This window comes from Lissotriton helveticus, chromosome 1_1 (genome assembly GCF_964261635.1).
Source record: "Lissotriton helveticus chromosome 1_1, aLisHel1.1, whole genome shotgun sequence".
Lineage (NCBI taxonomy): Eukaryota > Metazoa > Chordata > Amphibia > Caudata > Salamandridae > Lissotriton > Lissotriton helveticus.
Genome location: NC_136057.1, coordinates 1,895,234,723 through 1,895,252,253, shown reverse-complemented (window position 1 = coordinate 1,895,252,253; position 17,531 = coordinate 1,895,234,723). Strand labels below are relative to the sequence as shown.

The window sequence follows — 17,531 nt, the reverse complement described above, 5'->3', positions numbered from 1 at the left end:
GCTCTTGGAACAGTCGGCCCTTGCAAAGGTTGTGTGGAGTCCACCAATGCAGAGAGTCGTATGCCCGACTGGTAACCAACACTAGGTCTGTCAATTGCCCACGAGCCTGTGTCCACTGATTCGCTAAGCACTCCTGGAGCGGGCGCATATGTAGTCGTGCGTGAGGGACTATGAAGATGCAGGAGGCCATCATGCCTATCAACTGCATGAACACTCTCGCTGGAAGCGAGTGTTGTGGCCTGAACTTTTGGATCAGAGCCTGCATGCTGTCTATCCTGACTTGGTTTGGCTGAGCCATGGCCGTCAGGGTGTTGATCGTTGCACCTAGGAACTGCCGGACATGCGCCGGCTGAAGATGCGATTTTGGGTAGTTCAGGGAGAAACCCAGATCGTGAAGAAGGTGAATTGTAGTCGACATGTCTGCGGTGCACTGTTGCTCTGACTTGGCTTGCACGAGCCAGTCGTCTAGGTAGGGGTAGACATGGATGTTCTGCCTCCTGAGGTGCGCCGCTACTGTCGCCAGACACTTGGTGAACACCCTCGGGGCTGTTGTGACGCCGAAGGGTAGGACTCTGAACTGGTAGTGCCTGCCTTGAATAGTGAACCTGAGGTATTTCCTGTGTGACGGGTGTAGTGGAATGTGGAAATAAGCATCCTTGAGATCTAAGGTTGCTAAGAAGTCTCCCTGGTTTAGCAAGGGAAGAATCTGTTGCAGTGTAAGCATGTGGAAATGTTCTGATAGTATGTACAGGTTGAGGGGACGTAGATCTAGAATGGGCCTGAGAGATCCGTCCTTCTTTGGAATAAGGAAGTACAGGGAATATACCCCCGTGCCTTCCTCCCCCACCGGCACGAGCTCGATTGCTCCCTTTTGCAGCATCACCACTACTTCCTGCTGCAATAAGAGCAAGTGCTCTGCGGACATAGGCCGTTGCCTTGGCGGGATGTTGGGTGGAGTGGACTTCAACTCTAGGCAATAACCATACTGGACTAGTTGTCGCACCCACCTGTCTGTGGTGATGTTTCTCCAGACGGGCAGGAACTGCTGCAGTCTCCCCCCGACAGGTGTTAGGTGGTCGGGGGGCAGTGACAGAGAGTCACTGTTTGCTTGGAGTAGAGGTGCGGGAGCTGTTGTTTCCTCTGCCGCGACCTCTGTTGCTGTTATTCCTGTAACCTCCCTTGTTCTGTTTAGTGAACGAGGATTGTGCCCCACCTTTTGCAAACTGGGATTGTTGACCCATTTGTCCTCTGGTGACTCCACGTGCACCTGAGCGACGAAAATTGCTGCCACGAAACTGTTGTGACTGTAGGGCCCCCATAGACTTAGCAGTTTCTGTGTCTTTCTTTATTTTCTCTAGGGTGGTGTCAACATCCGGACCAAACAGACTATCAGGATTGACTGGCTGATTAAGAATTGTTGTCTGAATATCCGGTTTAAACCCTGAGATGCGGAGCCACGCTTGTCGTCTCAGCATAACGCTAGTGTTGATAGCTCTAGCAGCTGTGTCCGCAGCGTCAAGTGCACACTTGATGGCTGCGTTTGAGATTAGCTTTCCTTCCTCAATAAGCAGTTTGGTGCCCTCTTGGAACTGTGGAGGCAGGTGTTGTACAATCTGTTCTAGGGTGTCGTAGTGCGCCCTATCATAACGCGCCAAGAGCGCCTGTGTATTGGCGATGCGCCAAAAGTTTGATGCCTGTGCAGCTACTCTTTTGCCCCCTGCCTCTAGCACTTTGGATTCCTTATCCGGGGGAGGAGCTTCACCCGTAGTCTGGGAGTTGGCACGTTTCCTGGCATTGGCGACCACAAGAGAGTCCAGTGGCAATTGTCCCCGAATGTATGCGGGGTCTGCAGGTGCAGGTCTGTACTTTTTTTCAATGCGAGGGTTGACCACTCTCGCTCTCGTAGGCTCCTTAAATATGTCCCCAGCATGCTTGAGGACTCCTTTAAGCATAGGCAGTGTCTTTACTGTCCTTTCAGAGACTGAAAAAGTGTCGAAAAGGAAGTCTTCCTCAACAGGGTCGGCATGCATGTCCACATCGTGATTGGCTGCCGCCCTTTCGAGTAGTGCATGAAAACCTGCTGAATCCTCAGTCGGGGATGCCCGTGCATTAAAAGGCTGCGGGTCCTGCCCCGCACCTTGGGTGTTCTGGTCACCAGTGTCATCATATGAATCGGGTTGCACATCAGGTTCATTGATTGGGAAATTGTACTGCTCGTCCTCATCATACCCCTCACCCGCAGAGTGTTCTGGGGAGGGAGTAGGGCTCAGTCTCGGAGGAGGCTGGATTGGTTCCGTGAGGCCTGAGGCGTCAAGGGGCACCCTCTTCTTCTTTAGTGGGATGACATAGGGGTCCACTGGCTCCGAAGTGATTTTCCTCTTATAGAGGGTAAGTTTGCCTGTGTCAGCGTCGATGAAATGCTCCGAATCGTCCTCGGATTCGAGTACCTGACGTGGAAGTGGGCCAGTCGGTGAAGAAATCACCTGTTTCGGAGCCGATTTGGTTGAAAATGCCTTTGGCGCCTCCTTCGGCGGCAAAATAAAGAGAAGTTTCCCAGACGGCTTCTCTGGAGTGTCTTTTCGCGGCTGCGTTGATGGTATCGGAGCCGACGGGGCAAAGGCCTTCTCCCTGATTCTTTTCAGTGATTCGGCTATGGGGGACGGCACACTCACAGTTTGTGTCGGCGCTGACGAGGATGGTCTGATTTTCCCCTCGGATCCGACGTCCTTGTGGGCCTTGTGCGTTTTGGGCGTGGATCCTGTCTTTACCGCCTCCAATTCCTGCGTTCGGGGCACAGACTTCTTTCCGTGTGCCTGCGTAGCCTCCTTGGAGCCGACTTTGGCGGGTTTTGACGGCGTCGTAGCCGCTGTCCCGTGCCGACTATCTTTCTTGGAGGACCCCTCCTCTGGCGTCGGTTTCGATTTCGCAGCATCGGAATCGACGGACTTCTTCGACTTCTGCGGACCGGAGGTCGACGGAGTCGATGGGGTAGCGGGCACCGTCGTTTTCACCGGCACGGCAGCCATCTTAGGGACACTCGAGTCCTTAACTTTCGGTTTCGTTTTCGGGTCGGCCATTTTAGGTGTCATCGATCCCGATGGTTTCGGTTTCGAAACAGTCTGCCCAGCAAGTAAGTCCGTGGCCGGGCCCGAAGGCGGGGCCGTGGCTTGCGGCAACGGGTCTTGGGTAAGGCCGACAGGCGATCCCGTGTCCCGGTCGGTATCCTCGTAACCTTCGGGGCAGAGCTCGTCCCCTGAGCTATCCGCCGCGGCCCCATAAATCTCATCGTCGTCTCCTACCTCGTCGACGTATTCAAGGCCTTGACCCGCGACTCCGTCGTCGTCTCCCGGATCCGCCTCGACCTCCGTCTCGGGTGGGGAGATTTGGAGATGATGACCCTGGTCCTCTTCGTCTTGGTCGCCGAAGATGTTCTCCGGATCCGGGGCCGCTTGTTTAGCTTCCATGCGCATCGCGCGCCGAAGCTTGAGAGTCTTCTTTGAGCGGAACTGTGCACACAACTTGCACTTGCCGTCGTCGTGGTCAGGCGAAAGGCATTTGTTACACACGGGGTGTAGATCGATGTGTGGGTACTTGGACCCACAGAGCGGGCAGTACTTAAACGGGCTCCGCTCCATGTCCGAAAAGGCTTGCAGTCGTGTCGCGATGAGAAGGCCTCAAAGTTCCGAGAGCGAAGAAAACTCCGCTTATTCCGGCTCCAAGAGACGGAAGACTCGAGACCGTGCGCAGACAATACCGACGCAAGAAAATCGAGGCCTTTTGGCCGCTAAAAGTTAGTTTTTCTTGGTTCCGACAGTAAGACGTCGAGACCACATCCGAACCCAATGGCGGAAAAAAACAATCTGGGGATGGAGCCGATGCCCATGCGCACTGTAGTCCAGGGGAGGAGCCACCTATCTCAGGATACTTCGAAGACTCTTCCAGGACAACAATGTGCAATCATCCGAGCCCAACACTAGGCGGCGATCTAATGCTAAGATATGAATTTAGCAGCCCACATGCCTCGAACCAGATGTTCCTCTGAGCAATATCCCTGGCAAGGAGGGTAATTGGGAGGGAATTCCCGAAAGGGAAGGGCATACCCATTTTCTACGAGATTGAGAACCCAAAGATCTGATGTAACCGATTCCCAATCCTGTAGAAAGTGGGTAAGCCGACCCCCCACCGGACCCACATGATCCTGAATGGCGGATCTAGGGCTGCTTTTCTGTGGCTGGGGGGTTGGAGGAAGTGGAGGAGGAAGAGGCTTGACGCCCTCGAGGACGTGCCCTTTGCTTTCCCCTGTATGACCTATACAAGGTATTTTGCTGCTGCTGCTGTTGTTGCTGCTGTTGACCATGTCCATAGGTACGAAAAGAAGAGCGTCCAAAACCTCTGAACTTTCTGGTCGTTGAACCTCTTACTTCAAGACCAAGAGATCCAGCAGTTGCCCTGCTATCCTTAAATCTCTCTAAGGCTGTATCTGCCTTTTTGCTAAAGAGTCCAACTCCATCAAAAGGTAAATCTAAAAGTGCAGACTGCACATCCGTAGACAAATCCGAGGATTTCAGCCAAGCTGACCTTCTAGTGGCAACCGCAGTGCCCATGATCCGTGCCACAGAATCTGCAGTATCTAGACCGCTCTGGATAACCTGACGAGCTGCTGCTTGAGTATCAGATAATACCTCCTCAAAGTCTCCCCTGCAGTCCTCTGGAACCTTAGGAATCAACAAACGCATTGAGTCCATAAGTGCGTGCACATACCTTCCCATAAGACAAGTGGCATTCGTTGACTTTAATGCCATACTTGCGGAGGAGAAAGTTTTCTTGGCCACTTGATCTTGTTTCTTGGCCTCCTTGTCACCAGGCACTTGGGGAAAAGCACCAACTGACTTTTTAGAGCACGTAGCCTGAATCACTAGACTTTCAGGAGAAGGGTGAGATGATAAAAAGGCAGGGTCCTCGGGAGCCACCCTATATCTCCTCGCCACACTTTGAGACAGCAGGAGCAGAAAGAGGCTTTTTCCACACCTCCATAATAGGTTCAGTTAATGCCTCATTAAATGGGAGTAATGGTTCTACAGCTGAGCTCGGAGAATGGAGTACCTCTGTAAGTAGATTTGACTTAAACTCAACAGTTGGTAATGTCAAGCCTAAAAGTCCTGCTGCCTTTCTCCATACCACGTGATATGGCTGGACATCCTTTGAAGGCGAATCCGGACCTGATGGTAACACCCACTCAGGGCAAAAATCAAGGCCACTAGCATCAGCCAGCTCTTCGAAATAATTCTCATCCAGTTCACCTTCCTCCAAGTCTGAATGAGACTCATAATACCTCCGTTCTTCCAGGAGACGTTGAGCTTCCCTCCTAGACCTCTCTTTAACAGGGATCGCAGCCGGATCCACCATCGACTCAGACGGCGCCAGAGCCGACGTCGGTACAGAATCCGAAGGCTTAGAAGGATGCTCCAAAGATTTGCTTGGAGCGGGCGACGCCGGTGCTGGAGTTGTCGACTTCGGTCGAGCCGGCGTCGACCTCGGCGTCGACCTCGGTGGAGCCGGGTACTGCCACAGCGGAGTCGGGGCTGGCAAATACGGCATGAAAGGTGCCGGGGCATAAGAGTGAGGCACACCCAAATTAAATGCCATTGGACCCATGGGACCCGAAGGTGCACCAGAGGGGTACCATGATCTCGAGAATACTCCATACATAGCGTTCAAGAATGCTGATGGATCCTGACCTGGTGCAGGAAAAGGTGGATGATCACTCTCAGGCCGATCGAGGCAGATTCGAATCCGGTTCTTCAACAGGAGCCGATTCTTCTTCCTCATTAGGAACTTCCTCTACCTCTTCTTGAGCCGGAGACGGCATCGGAGTCGGATTGGAAACCGGAGTCGGAGATTGAACCTGCGACTCCGAAGGCGAGGCTTCATCTTCCCGATCCGAAACCTCTTGTGGTTGAATTACCTTCGATTTAACTTTCTTGTGCGACCTCGAGCCCGACTTCTCACCCAAATGACATCGAGACTCATGTCTCCTTTTCTTGTGCTTCTTCTGCGACCTCGAAGCATGATCCGACGAAGACTTCGAAGCCGACTCCTCTCGAGATCTTGATCTTGACCTCCTCGAGCGGGATTTTGAAGACTTCTTTCCTTTATCGGCTTTCAGTTTCGCTACAAGAAGTTTGGTCTCCCTCTCTCGCAGGGCCTTTGGGTTCATTTTTTGACACGACGAACATCCATCTACGTCGTGGTCGGAGCTCAAACACCAAATACAGTCCTGGTGTGGGTCCGTAACGGACATCATTTTCCCGCACTCCCTGCAGGGCTTAAATCCAGTCTTCTTTGTCGACATTATAAGGAGACAAAGAGGCAAGAGAACAAAGAAACGAAGAAAAACAGTAAAATAGTTACCAAAAGCTACTGAGTATCCCGAAACCGTTAGCGTCGACGACGCGGCAAAAAGGGAACTGATGTCATCACGCCGGCGTGGGCCTATTGTAGGCGTCGGTGACATCAGCGGAGTCGCATGTGATGCCGTGTCTCTATGACGTCCACGTCGGCGCGAAGCTACAAAAAGAATTTCCGAATGTTGCTGACGCAAGGGGATATTCACAAGGTGAGGAATCCACACGGCAGATGTATCTATCAGAAAGGGGTCCAGTATCCCCGGTCTACCTGCTGTGCCCCTTTTTCCTGACCACGACATAGGGATTGACCAGTTACAAGCTTGAATACAAAGTTGTAATTTTCCTAGCCGACCATAAGTTAGACAGTAAAATAATGAGCGTTCGTATTAACTAGTTACCAAAATATTATTAGAGAAGTACAACCCTCCTCGAAGAGATTAACTTGTAACAATTAAACTTTTAGGATCTAAATAAATCTAATTTTGTGGAATGACACCTAATTATGGTCTTGGACATCAGAATCACATTAAAACTCAATGCTGTTGAGAATAAGAACCCCTCCCTCTTTAAAAAAAAACCAATACTATGATTTTTCAACTCAAATCATCAACTAAGTAAAGTTTACCAACAGACACCTAAAAAAAAGCCATTACTAGCACATCACGTACAAAGACCAGCCATTTTCCGCCTGGAATGAAGAAACTAAGAAAATACAAGCCTGAGGTACGCACTCTAATTGCAAATCAAACTGCAAACTATTTTTTAATGTACTGTTTTAACCCAGCAAGTAAAACATGGAAAATGTCATAACCTTATTAAAACAATTTTCAAAAACAAGCTTAAACAAAAAAAATAGTGAAATACCTTTATTAAGCAACAAAACATTAACATTGCATAAACCCGTAAAAAACTATAGATACAGATCAATTTACAATACTTAAAACAGAACAGTCCCCACCTTAAACAACTGACAAATGCATCAAAGACTGGTCAACAAATTAGACAGTAGCTTACAAAGATAAGCAAATATTGCCAAAATGATGGTCTGAACAATACATGCTGAAGCAAACCACCTTTAAAAATGTAGTTTTTGTGCTTAATGTGTGACCCCCCCATTATTTACTTCAGTCTCACCTAAAAGAAGTCAGTATCTTCATTCAAGTGCCTCAATGCAAATCATATAGTAGGACTGCAAGGGACTAGTTGTTAGTGGAGTATATGTCAATGCAATTCAAAGAAGACATAGAAGTTGAATTTAGACTTGCATGTTTTCAGGTCTCTACTCTCCTCCAAGAGTGACTGCTGAACCTTGAACCACCCACAAAACTTTAAGTTAACAGAGTTCCAAAAGTGCATCAAAAATTACTGTTTTGCATCAACACTAACACATCCCCCAAAACTACGAAGGAGGTTAACATTTCAATGAACATTACACAGAGACACTCAAACGGTTTCAAATTGCATTAGGCACCTGTGCTGGGGGTCCCAGCTCCTGGGGAGGAGCGTGAATGGTCAGTCGTGGTGGCAGCGGATGTGGTGGTCTTCGTGGAGATTGTGGGGGTCTAGGTCCGAGTCGGTCAGTGGTAGCCGAACTTGGTTGTTCCCTGGTTTCATTAGATGCTGTGGACTCTGCAGCACCTTCACCTGAAACAGACACTGGGTTATAGAGGTCATTCAAAACATTCAGGCATCAAAAAAAGGCCTATCTGATAACAGAAGAGCTCATGCATCTGAGGCAAATCGCAATTTTGTTTTGATAAGAGTTCAAAATCTATACATATTTTATTTTAGGTGGAGTTTTATACAGTGCCAACCGAGTCTCAGGTTAGCATCTCCTGAGGGCTTGTTAACAAATGTAGGGAGATGCAGGAGACGGCAGTAAGAAGCAGACACAATGGAGAGGCAAATTTATTTAATCCGGTCAAATTCTGCAGAGGAGGATTTTAAAATGTAGAAAACAAACATCTGATGTAGTGAGAAAATACAAAATCACAAATTGTCACCTTATTCTTTACAGGAGAATAATTCTCCACTGGATCAATTTACCAGTCACGTACAGTCAGTCGGATTAAAAAATAGTTGGGGGCAGGAACGGGCTGCATATAACATTGTTTAGTGAAATGAAAGATTAGTGCAGAAACCCAGAAGATAATCAGGGCAGGATGATGCCCTCAATTAGTTGTCACATACCTGTGCCTATTTATTATATTATAGGTCTTTGAGCAATGAGACAGACTCAACAGCATAAGATCGTTTTGCAAAAAGGTGCAGCAGGTGTGAAGAATGCTCGAACCTTTAAGTATATGTCTATAATTACTATTGGGAAACGCGTCAATTTACAGGGTAACAATGACCTGTTCTGCATCACTGCAAGTGCCATAAAACAATACAAACATCCCAAATGGGGTAAGTTTTTAAAGATTGCAGGTTTGTGCTTATTTCACAATCATCCTTTCGATAGCTTTTAAGAAAGTTATTTACCTTCGGTAACACTTTGTCTAGTAGAGATTCTGTCTAGCCGCCAATTCCTTATTACAAAATTATCCCCAGGCATCAGACTGGATCTGGAAATTGTTTGTGAGCAGTACCCATGTGCGCCAGTAGGTAGCGTCGCTCAGCTTCGCGTAGTTTAGTTGGCATCTGCGCCAGTAGGTAGCGTCGCACAGCTTCGCGTAGTTTAGTTGGCATACGCGCCAGTAATGATGTTTGCGGAGCCTACATAAGCCACACCCAGGCACCCCAAGGTCAGTTACTTTTTGCAACTTTCCACGCCAGAAGAACAAGTTACTTACCTTCGGTAACGATATATCTGTAAGAAACAGTAGTTAGTATTAGATTCCTTACCTTAGAATATCCCCAGGCGTCAGTCTGGATCCGGAAACTTTTGCGTAGCAGTACCCCTGCGCGTCAGTAGGCGTCGTCTGCAGGCGTCCCCTGCGGCTCCGCGTCGTCGGCGTCGTGCGCCGTGATGACGTCGCTGGAGTATATAGACGCCGCCTCCGCGCGCTGACGTCAGTTCTTTGCACACAGCTTTTCCGCGCCAGAACACGCAGAGCCATGTGAGAACTAACACTGGTGCCATTTGAAACTAGGGCCCTGAAAGGGATGTCCTTAACCCTAGGTATCAGTTCGCAGAACGGGGAGGATGGGCGGGGCGGTAAGGAATCTAATACTAAATACTGTTTTACAGATATATCGTTACCGAAGGTAAGTAACTTGTTCATCTGAAAGAAACAGGTTAGTATTAGATTCCTTACCTTAGAATAGATACCCCAGCAATACCAACCCCGGAGGTGGGTCTGCGAACCAATACAACCTACACCAGAAAGTCCTGGAGGACCGAACGGCCAAAAAAGCCGTCCCTCCGGACTTGACTGTCCAGGCAGTAGTGCCTTGCAAACGTGTGCAGCGAGGCCCACGTAGCCGCCTGGCAAATGTCCTGCAAGGGGACTCCCCGGCCCAGGGCAGTAGAAGCCGCCGTAGCCCGAGTGGAATGGGCCCTCAGCCCAACAGGAGGCTCCTTCCGAGCCAAAGAGTAGCATGCTTTGATGCACAGGACGACCCACCGAGAGATGGTTCGTTTCTGTACCGCCCTTCCCTTCTTCTCACCCACGTAGCCAACAAACAGTTGGTCATCCACCCGGAACTGGCGTGTGCGATCCATGTAAAATGAAAGCGCACGTTTTGGGTCCAGACGATGGAGCCGCTCTTCATCCTTTGAAGGATGCGGAGGCGGGAAGAAGGAGGGCAAGGTGATGGACTGCCCAATGTGAAAAGCAGAGACTACCTTGGGCAGGAAAGAAGGTCTAGTCCGAAGGACCACCTTGTCAGGATGAACAGACCGGAAAGGAGGTTTAACAGAAAGAGCCTGGAGCTCACTCACTCTCCTGGCAGAGGTGATGGCAACCAGGAAGGCCGTCTTTAAAGTGAGAAGACGGAGAGGACAGGAATGAAGGGGCTCAAAGGGAGCATACATCAGGAATGTCAGAACCAGGTTCAAGTCCCACTGAGGCATCACGAACGGAGCAGGTGGATACATGTGCGTGATGCCCTTTAAGAATCTTAACACAATAGGGGACTTGAATAAAGATGGCTGATCAGGTAGCCTCAAGAAGGCGGAAAGGGCAGAAAGATAGCCCTTGATAGTGCCCAGAGCAGAGCCCTGCTGGGCAAGGGAAAGAAGGAAGAGGAGAACCTCAGACAGAGGGGCAGAAAGGGGATCCACAGCCTTTGCTGTGCACCATGCCACAAATCTGTTCCACCGGCAGGCGTATACCGACTTTGTGGAGGGACGCCTGGCTGCCAGAATTACATCACAGACTTCAGGAGGCAAGTCAAATGGCCTCAACTGTCGCCGCTCAATCTCCAGAGACTGGACAGGTTCGGGTGGAGGACCGTCCCCTGCTGCTGCGACAGAAGGTCCTCCTGAAGGGGCAGGCGGATCGAGGGACCGACTGTCATGCTGAGTAGCTCGGGATACCAGTATCTTCGAGCCCAGTCCGGAGCCACAAGGATAACTTGGGCCCGGTCGCGCCTGATCTTCTTCAGCACTCTGGGCAGAAGTGGTATAGGCGGAAAGGCGTACAACAGACCGCAACTCCACTCGCGCCGAAAGGCGTCGCCGAGCGAGTGCCGTCTTGGAAACTCCAACGCGCAGAACTGATGACATTGCGCGTTCTCTTCTGTGGCGAATAGATCTAACCAAGGCTCTCCCCATTGCTGAAAGAGGCCTCTCGCCACGTCCGAGTTCAGACGCCATTCGTGATCCACCGAGCACCGACGGCTGAGTTCGTCCGCCCTGGCGTTCAGAGAACCTGCCAGGTGTTGAACCGTCAGAGTCACGCCCTGATGTTCCAGCCACTGCCAGAGGCGCAGAGCCTCCTGGCATAGGGCCCACGACCCCGCCCTGTTTGTTGCAGTACCACATGACGGTGGTGTTGTCCGTGAACACCTGCACTACACTCCCCCGGACAGACGGGAGGAATGTCTTCAGTGCTAGTCCGATCGCCCGCAGCTCCAAAAGGTTGATATGGAGCCGGGACTCCGCCGGAGACCAGAGGCCTCTGATCTCTGCCTCTCCGATGTGGCCTCCCCAGCCCTGGGGGGACGCGTCCGTCACAACCACGTGCTCTGGGTGGGGTAGGGAGAGGGATCTGCCACTGACCCAATCGCGGTCCGTGAGCCACCACTGCAACTGTCTTGCAGTGCCCTCCGAGATCAAGACATGATCGGACAAGTTGCCCTGATGCTGGGCCCACTGAAACTTCAGGTCCCACTGCAGAGCCCACATCCGCCACTGGGCGTGATGCACCAGAAGGATGCAGGAGGCCAACAGCCCCAGAAGCCGCAGCGTCACACTGACCAAGACTCGGGATAAAGGCTGAAAGATTGGAATCAGCCTGAATATCCCGAACCCGCTGTTCGGGAGGATAAACCCGAAAATGCGCCGAGTCTAGAACCGCTCCGATGAAGAGGAGCTTCTGAGAGGGACACAGGTGCGACTTCGGCACAATGATGGAGAACCCCAGTAAGTGCAGGAGGTCGGCCGTAGTCTGGAGGTGGCTGACGACTGTCTGGGGCGAGCCCGCCTTCAACAACCAGTCGTCGAGGTAGGGGGAAGACTGACACCCCTAACCTGCGCAGATGAGCTGCGACCACCGCCATCACTTTTGTGAACACCCGTGGGGCGCTGGTAAGGCCGAAGGGGAGCACGGTAAACTGAAAGTGCTCGTGGCCTACCGTGAACAGCAGGTAATGCCGGTGGGCTGGCAGGACAGGGATGTGAAAATAAGCGTCCTGCAAGTCCAACGCTACCATCCAGTCTCCAGGGTCCAGGGCAGCTAAGACCTGAGCCAAAGTCAGCATCTTGAATTTCTCCTTCCGGGGGAAGCAGTGGACGTTCCGTAGGTCCAAGATAGGGCGTAGGCCCCCTTTGCCCTTCTTGGGTACCAGAAAGTAGTGGGAGTAACAACCACACCCTACTTCTGGCCCAGGAACGCGCTCGATGGCCCCCTTGGCCATGAGGACCGTGACTTCCTCTTGCAGAAGTTGCAAGTGATCCCCCGACACGCGGTGGAATTGCGGTGGCATGGCTGGAGGGGTCGCCTCGAAGGGGAGGGAGTAGCCCCTCTGGACGATTTGCAGCACCCACCTGTCCGACGTGACAGTGCGCCAGTGGAAGAGGTGATGGCGAACCCTGCCTCCCACTGGCGTCACATGGGCCTGAAAACACAGACTAGGAAGGTTTTGAGGCAGATGCTGCGGGGAGAGGTGTGGACTGGCCTTGCCGTTGTCCCCGACCGCCACCACGGCGGTTTCCACGGCCGCCACCGCGCTGTTGTACATTCTGCGGTGCGTGGCTGGCAGCACGTGTGGGGGCGCCCCTTCCATGGCCACGAAAGGAGCGAAAGGCACCCGATTGCTGGCGTGTGGCAGAGAGGCCCAAGGACTTGGCCATAGCCCTGGAGTCCTTAAAACGCTCAAGCGCATGGTCTGCCTTGTCGCGAAAGAGGCAACGGCCATCGAACGGCATGTCCAGAAGAGTGGCCTGGACATCGGCCGAAAAGTTGGCGGACCTCAACCAGGCGTAGCGTCGAACCGCCACCGTCGTTGCCATCGCCCTGCCCAGTGAGTCCGTGGTATCCAGCCCACACTGGATGGAATATCGCGCTGCATCTCGACCCTCTGCAAGGGATTGGGCGAGTTTAGCCCGGACCTCCTCCGGACATTGTGGCAGCACGTCCGCGACCGTGTCCCACAGGGTGTGGGTGTAGCGGCCCAAGAGGCATGCGGTATTGACAGACCGCAGTCCCAAATTCAGGGACGAGAACACCTTCTTTCCGAATTGCTCGTACCTCTTGGATTCCCGATCGGGCGGAGCCGTCGGGAATGCGGTCTGGGAAGTGAAGGCCTGGATGACCAGGCTCTCGGGGGTGGGATGGGTGGACAAAAAGCAAGGGTCGCCCGGGGCCGGGCGGTAGCGTCTGGCCACGTTCCTATCCACAGGCGAACCTGTGGCGGGCTTGGACCAAGTGCCCACAAGAACGTCACACAAGGCCTCATTAAACGGCAGCAGAGGCTCAGTGGAGTTTGCCTGCTGTTTAAGGACCTTAGTGAGGAGAAGCACCAGACGGCGTCGGAGCCGAAGCACCCGACCCGCTAGGCCCTCCAGCCGGGGCCGTTGGGCCCGGAGGCGCCACGGGACCCGGCTGAGAAGGGAGGGACCTCATGGCCATGAGGTACCGCTCGACCTCCTCTGGCGTCGCGTCATGCCTAGTGACCCGAAGGTGTGGGGCAGGCGGCGACGCCTGCGACTCCGTCGGAGCCGCGGGGGTAGTGTCACCCGAACCCCTGGCCGCATCGTGCGAGCGCAGGGGTGGGTCGGAGGAACGATGACGTCTCTCCGACCTCTCATGCCTCTTACCTGAGGACTTGGATCCTGACGACCGATGTCCACTCCCGGAGCTGCGAGGACTCCGACCCCGTGACCGGTCCCTGGAGCGGCACGGGGCTGACTGCCGGAGCTCGAGCCGCTTGCGGGACCGCTCCCGCCTAGCTTTAGACGTCAGGGCCCGGTAGTCTGAGCAGGTGCGGTCGTCGTGGTCGAGGCCTCAAGACTTGAGGCACCGGCGATGTGGGTCGGTAACCGACATCAGTCTGTCGCACTTGGAGCAGGGTTTAAACCCGGGCATCCCTACCGGCACCGTCTGAGTCGAAGACTCTAGTAGAGAAAGGATCAAAAGATCAAAAAAGTTTAGTCAAAAAATGACTAAGGGGTAGAGCTTCTCCGGATCAGCGCTAGCTGGCGCGGAAAAAAGAAGAATGGACGTCAGCACGCATGGGCGGCGCCTAAGAACTCCGACGACGTCATTACAGCGCTAACGACGCAGACGACGGACGCGGAGCCGCGGACGACGCCTGCCGGCGCACAGGGGTATTGCTACGCGAAATTTTCCGGATCCAGTCTGACGCCTGGGATATTCTAAGGTAACAAATCTATCACTAACGTGTCTCTTTCAGATTTTCCTCCATAGGAATACATTGCCTGGTTTTTGCCAGAATTTCTTCTAAGTGTCAATTTTCAGAACTTAAAAATATTCCTTAAAAATCGCCTGTATAACAAAAACGATTTCTTTCAACTGTTTACAGGAAATGCACCAGGGCTGAATCAAGGATCCAGCCCGGAGTGAGAAATAAGTTTGTAAAGTGATTTTATTGCATTTACTTAAAACTTCCCGTTGAGTTCAATGTTATTTTGTGTTTAAACTTGTGTTGCATATTGCAGCAACTAACTATTGCATTCCAAAGTCTACTGCTATTTGAAAGTATTCAATTGCAACATCTCATTCTGAGAAAGTATTTACGATACCTACTGTGGTTCTAAAATGAAGTAACTATATATTTTTATATACAAAACAATTGGCCTAGACTTCAGTTCTTGAGTGTGTGAGACCATTTGCTGACTGAGTGTGTACAACAAATGCTTTACACGGTCCTCTTATACTGCCTTACTGCTTGACCAAGCTACCACTTTAGAGAGTAAGGTTATATCTAACTTTAGCCTCTGCCAAACCTCTGGGGACTGTGGACTCTGTGCACACTGTACCTTACTTTGGTCCAGTATATACAGAGCCACTTTCTTACAATACCAGCTCGCCCTAGATGACCTCAAACCACCATCTTCACCTGGATGAACATCTGAGGGGCGCTGGTGAGGCCAAAAGGGCGGATAGCAATTTGAAAATGCTTGTGGCCCACCTTGAACCATGGGACGGAAATTGGGAAGTATGCGTCCTGCAAGTCTAACACCACCATCCAGTCTCCAGGGCAGACAGGACCTGAGCAAGAGTAAGCGTTTTTAATTTTGACTTTAAAAACAAATTGAGAGAGTGCAGGTCAAGGATAGGATGAAGGCCTCCGTCCTTCTTGGGCAACAGAAACAAGCAGGAATAGCGACCACGACCGAATGCTGGCATCAGCACTGTCTCTATGGCTCCTTTGGCCAAAAGAGCAGTCACTTCCTGGCAGAGAAGAGATAGGTGATCCTTTGTCAGCCTGTCGTAGGTAGGTGGCATGGAAGGTGGAGTAGTCTTGAAGGGGAAGGAGTAGCCCCTCCAGACAATCTGCAAAACCCACTTGTCCAGCGGGGTAGCTTATGTCGAATCCTGACGCCACTCTGTGCCCAGGATGGTAACTGGCAGAGTAGGAGGGTTTGGAGGCTGTGGCTGCTGTGAAGGATGAGGGGTGGTTAGTGGACTGAAGACCAGTGGCTGCCTGACCCACAGGGCCAGTAGGACACGAATTGTAGCCACTCAGAGGTTGGAAAGCTTGTGTGCCGTAGTGGCTGGGCTGGTAAAGAAGCAGTTGCACGCCCCTTCTGTGGCCACAAATGGAGCGAAAGACTAATTGAGGGTGACGAGGGGCCATAGAAAGGGCCAAGGTACTGGCTGTAGCCCTGCTGTCCTTAAAGCGCTCCAACACCGAATCAGACTGGACTGCAAAGAGACGGGAGCCATCAAAGGCATGTATTGAGGACTGGAAATACTCAGAAGAGTCAGTCGTTCTCAACCAGATGTGGTGCTGCAGGTCCACTGTTGACCAATCCGCTGTGCCTAGTGAGTCGGTGGCGTCTAGTCCACTGTGGATGGTGAATTTAGCTGCATCACTTCCATTGGCAACGGCCTGGGAGAGCATAGCCCGGGCTGTCTCCGGTATCATTAGCAGCACCTGCTCAACCATATCTCATAGGGTGTGGTACTAGCGGCCCAAAAGGGACAGTGTTCACAGACTGCAGTGCCAGGCTGGTGAAAGAAAACATCTTGCATAGATTTTCCACCCTTTTGGATTCCCTATCTGGGGGTGCGGTAGGAAATGCACCAAGATTTACATGGGACGGTGAGGATTGTACCACCAGCTCTCCAGGTTAGGGTGTTTGGTGAGGAAATGTAGGTCTCCTGGAGTGGGGTGGGGACGGCAGGCAAGTGTCCTGCTCATGGGAGCCCCTTTGCTGGGTTTGGACAAACATCCCAAGCAGGACATTAGTAAGTGCCTCATTGAAAAGTTTTTGAGGGAGAGGTTGTCTCCGCTAAGCAGTCACTCAGGTGTAGGGTTCCCCAGGGCTCTGCCCTGAGCCCCACGCTTTTTAATGTTTATATGAGGCCCTTGGCAGAGGTGGCCCACCCTTTCGGTGTCAGAATTGTTACATATGCAGACGACACCCAGCTTGTGGTCTCGTTGAATCAAGCTGAGGGGTCGTCTAGCACTCTGGGTCCCTGTCTGGAGGCAGTCGCCAGATGGATGGAACTCTCCTGCCTCAGACTAAATGGAGAAAAAAACTAAATCCTGTTATTGGGGAATCCACCACCAATATTCTTGTCCCCCTGTGGCCTAAATGTCTGGGATATCCCCCCCTCCTAAGACACAGATAAATAGCCTAGGAGTTTGGCTGGACAGTTCCCTCGATTTCAAGGTCCAAGCCACTAAGACCTCATCCACCTGTTATGGTCTGATGAGAATGCTCCGGAAGATTCCCTTCCAGGCAAGGAGAATCATGGTTCAGGCTTTGATACTCTCTCGCCTGGACTATGGCAATGCTCTCTATTTGGGAGCCCCAAAGGCCACAATCAACAAGTTGCAGGTTACGCAGAATTGTGCCGCCCGACTGCTCTACCAAATTCCACGTAGGCAATCCGCCAAATCTGCTCTCAAGAAACTGCACTGGCTTCCTATTGCAGCAAGGATACAGTTCAAAGCCATGTGTCTCACTCAGAAAGCAATTTGGAGGACAGGCCCAGCTATAATGCATCCTTTAGTCACTCCTTATCTTCCCCACAGAGCTTTACGCTCTAGCTCATCACATCTGGCTACCTTGCATAAGATAAACCAGGCCCGTTGGGGTCGTTCGTTCTCTTTTAATGCCACAAAAATCTGGAACTCCCTTCCTCTCGCCCTCAGAAAGAACAATAACCTGTTGGCTTTCAGAAAGCTTTTAAAAACCCATTTGTTTGAAACATCTTACTAGCAAGCCAACCTGCTCTTTTCTGATTCAGACACCAGCGCTGCGAGGCCTCAGGGTAGTCTATGCGCTATATAAATATAATTTTCATTTCATTTCATTTCAAAAGC

The 17,531-nt window shown here is 51.7% G+C and overlaps 1 protein-coding gene across 4 annotated transcripts in view; it reads right to left on the bottom strand.

The window, feature by feature from the left end:
• Positions 1–17,531, bottom strand: part of TPR (translocated promoter region, nuclear basket protein) — a 728,231-nt gene that overhangs the window by 175,177 nt on the left and 535,523 nt on the right. For all 4 annotated transcript variants that reach the window (XM_078642622.1, XM_078642637.1, XM_078642629.1 and 1 more), the window contains exon 43: positions 7,879–8,051. In XM_078642622.1, coding sequence (XP_078498748.1) covers positions 7,879–8,051 — 173 coding nt within the window. The remainder of the gene's footprint in view (positions 1–7,878; positions 8,052–17,531) is intronic.